Source organism: Antrostomus carolinensis, unplaced genomic scaffold (assembly GCF_000700745.2).
Source record: "Antrostomus carolinensis isolate BGI_N321 unplaced genomic scaffold, ASM70074v2 scaffold26078, whole genome shotgun sequence".
NCBI lineage: Eukaryota > Metazoa > Chordata > Aves > Caprimulgiformes > Caprimulgidae > Antrostomus > Antrostomus carolinensis.
In genome coordinates, this window is record NW_010332693.1 from 10,833 (window position 1) to 14,471 (window position 3,639).

The following is a 3,639-nucleotide window of genomic DNA, read 5'->3' on the forward strand; positions in this document are numbered from 1 at the left end:
GCTGTCAGCCCCGCGGGGCGGGGGGATCACTCACCTGGAAGCCGACCTCGGCTCGCCGGATCCCTGTGCCAGTGACCAGCTGCGGGCGCTGCCCTTCGCCCCGCTGCAGGTGCCCATCGCTGCTGTGGGGCTGCAGGCAGGCAGGTGATGCTCGCCCACCCTTCCTGGGCTCCCACACCCCGTCACCCAGCCCACCAGGATCCCCCACGGCTGCTTCCACGCGGCTCAGCTCCGTTTCTCCATCAGTTCCCACACGCTGCTCTCCCGTGCCTCCCTGGCACGCCTGCACCACGCCGGCTTCCCGGAGATCCTGGACCGTAATGAGGAGCCAGTGGAAATCTCGGAGCCGGCAGACCCAGCAAGCTTCAGCCTGCAGCTGGAGGAAGACGACCCTCTGCAAGGCAATGAAATAATCCTGCAGTTCCTGGCTTTTGGCAGGTGGGATGGCAGCTCCACGTGGTGCCTTCTGCGGGTGGATCCCAGGGGTCTCCTGGCGAGAGTTTGTTCCCAAAATCCCCCCAACTTGGTTCCCTGCTTCAGTGGGAAGAGTCTTTGTAAAGATACTGCTTCTTCCTCCAGCACCTGCCATGGAGACAAAGCCTGGAGGATTTTCTGAGGATGCTCTTGTCCTTTCAGGGCACTCTTCAATCATATTCTGATTTTTTTGTCGTTGTATCTGTTAGCCACAGTGGGATGTAAAAGCTGACTAGTGCAGGGGCTCTCCATAGCTGCATATGGAGTTCAGAAAGCTGGTGCCTGTGGTGGTGCCTTTGGCTGGATAAGGCCCCACTTGTGTTTTTTTCCATGGATGGCAGTGTGCTGTGCAAAGGTAAAACACTGCCTTTGCTGGGTGCTGGGCCCCTCCATCGCAGCATATGGTGGGAGACAGCTGGAATTCAGAAGCTTTTTGGAAAGCCAAGGCAAACCATATGCCCACTCCCTTCAGAGAAGTCCAAATACTTGTGATGCTGCTGATCATCTCTTCTTCTCCTGCCTCTCAGTGGGTGCCAAACACACAAGGAGCTCGTGATGGAGAGGCAGCATGTGCCACAAGCTGACCCAGACCCCTCTCTCTTGCTCAAGGGATGCCCAGGACAGTGTGGAGGGGACATGGCCAAGAACCATCTTCCTCACCTTCCAGTTCTACCGTTTCCCACCGGTCACGACACCGCGGCTGCAGCTGGTCAGCTCGGATGGGGGGCCGGTGGCTGGGCCGGCTGTGCCAGCACAGCTCCTTGTCCGGGTGAACAAGGATGGGACCCTGAGCACTGGTAAGCTCTGGTTTTAGTATCCTCATGTGTCTGTTCCCTTTCTATCAGTCTGTTCTGGGCTGGGGAATGGGTCAGTGTCTGCTTTAATAGAAAACCTCCTGTAGTTTGTGTGGCACACCATGCTGAATGTTCAGAACGTCCAACATTTGAATTAACACACTGGTAAGTGTTGGTGGCATGATTTGGAGGTCCAGGCTGCTGGCTTCTGTTGCAGCTAAGCACCTTTGAAAAGCCAGGCAACCCAGGAATGGCTCTGTCCTCCTACCCGAGGGCTTTTCTTTGCTTCTTTCTGTGTCTTGTTAAATTCTGGTGCCAAGAGACACTAAGTGCTTGTGGCTGGTGAAGCTCCTTCTCTACCTGGAGTTGTTAATGGAAATGAGAGTGGGGGGGGGGGGTCCACAGGGACCTTGTGTTTCTGTGGGAGGATGCCAATCCTGGAGGACCTTGGACCTAACTAATTGACTGAGGGTTCATTAAGTGGAGGAGAGCGTGTGTGTGAGCAGGAGCAGGAGTGTTCCTGGGAGTGCTGGCAGAAGCTGTTTCCCTGACGATGCCACGTGTCTTGCAGGGCCGCCGGGCTTGCAGCTGAAGTACATGGTGGATCCCGCCTTCCTGCGCCCCGGGGAGCAGCGCTGGTTTCTGCGGTACCTGGCTGAGCACAGCCTCCAGATTGATGTCTGGGATGGAGACTCCCTGCTCCTCGTTGGATCTGCTGCCGTGAGACTGGAGGTATTGGTTAAACTGAAGGGCTTTCCCCTTAGGTCCTCAGGGCTGCTCAGAGTGGAGGGGATCCCTGCTTAGTGTGCAGGAGTGTTAAGGAAGAGCCTGACTTTTCCTTTGGTCCCTGTTGAGATGCTGTTGCATCACCCTGGTGTCTTCAGTAATCGAGTTGCTGTCAGCAACCGAGACCAGTGTCAGCCTGATGAGCTCCTGATCACAGGATTTGTCATCTTCTCCTCAAAAGCAATGGCACAACTTTAACTTTCTTCCACCTCTCTGGAGCCCCTGCAGTATTCTAGGGCTAAACCCCCAGACTCCCCACCAGAGACATCCTTATGGGACCCCGTAACCCCCAGACCTGACTCCCCCAGTAACTCATTACCCTTTGCTTGTCCATGCTTGTCCTCAGCCCCTGCTGCGCCAGGGCCGGGCAGCCATCAGGACCCACCACGAGCTGGAGGTGGCCACGACCGAGTACGAGCCGGATGTGACAGTGATGGGCCGGGAGGCGCTGCGGCACGGCGCCCTGCGGCCCCTCGGTGTCCGCGTGGTGGTGAGGGGCCGCCTCCACCTCTGCCTGGCCAACGTTGGTAAGAGCCCACTGCTCACACAGCCAAAAAGCTTGGGTACCAGCACCCTGTGCACCCACCTCTTGCCCGCTGAAGCCCCCGTCCCAGCACCAGCCCCTCGGCTGTGGGTGCCACTGGGCTGTGGGCAGAGGCATCTGGCTCCTGGGAATGGAAACCATGCTTGTAAGAACGTTATTCTTCCCAGAACCTGCTGTCTGCTTTTATTTTATATATTTAATTCCCCATCCTATAAACGTGCAGCAGTGACTCCAGGTTTTAAAATCTTATCTTCAGAAGAAAGATTAGCTCTGTTATAAGATATCTGAAATCGTCATTTCCATACTTTGCCTGCAAAGGGACGATAAGCTCCGGGGAAGGAGAATCTGAGATTCACAACCCAGGGAGAGGTTTAACTCACACCCCGCAGAGGAAGAGGGAGGGAGGAAGCAGAGATCCTGCACCAGGGCAGCAGCCACCCTTTGGTGTTTTTTTTTCTTTTACCCTGGCCTCTTTTTTAAAACAAAATTCAAAATATTGTTGTTAAAACCAGTATTGAAAAGCTTGGTGTCCCTGTCCGAAGTGTGAGGATGGGATTTATAGGCTGGGTAAATACACGGCAGGTTTAGAGCCTCACCTGGCTCTGCTCGGCACAGCCTGTGTGGAGTGTGGATGGCAGCAGGAGCATGGCCCTGTCCCACCGTGTGGCTGTGCCAGCAGCAGTGCCACAGCCCGGGGATGGGAAACACAGGAATGAGAACTGGAGCTGGCGAGGGTCTCATCTCAGTGGTGCCTCCCCCAGGATGCTGCTGTGATTTTGGTGCCACCCCATCTCTGGGAGGATGGCTGATGGTGGTAACAGCCACAGGGTCCGGAGGGAGCACCGCAGGGCTCGCGGGGCATCGTTAGTAACCAGATACTCACTCCTGATTTTTAAAATTGTGGGTGAAGAGCTGCAGTGAGGATAAAAATTTGCAGTAGGTTTTATAGCGGTGAAACACGGATGGTTTCCACTTACCCCTGTTCCTGCTCTTGACAGGCCACCTGTGCGAGGAGACCCCGGAGCACCCGCCGTCCCCGCT

The 3,639-nt window shown here is 55.8% G+C and overlaps 1 protein-coding gene across 1 annotated transcript in view; it reads left to right on the forward strand.

Moving 5' to 3' along the window:
* Positions 1-3,639, forward strand: part of LOC104529328 (nephrocystin-4) — a gene marked incomplete at its 3' end in the record, with an annotated part of 14,416 nt that overhangs the window by 10,461 nt on the left and 316 nt on the right. Inside the window, exons 12-17 of the mRNA XM_029086393.1 lie at positions 9-144; positions 247-438; positions 1,084-1,271; positions 1,840-2,000; positions 2,401-2,581; positions 3,597-3,636. Of these exons, the coding sequence (XP_028942226.1) occupies positions 9-144; positions 247-438; positions 1,084-1,271; positions 1,840-2,000; positions 2,401-2,581; positions 3,597-3,636 (898 nt within the window). The remainder of the gene's footprint in view (positions 1-8; positions 145-246; positions 439-1,083; positions 1,272-1,839; positions 2,001-2,400; positions 2,582-3,596; positions 3,637-3,639) is intronic.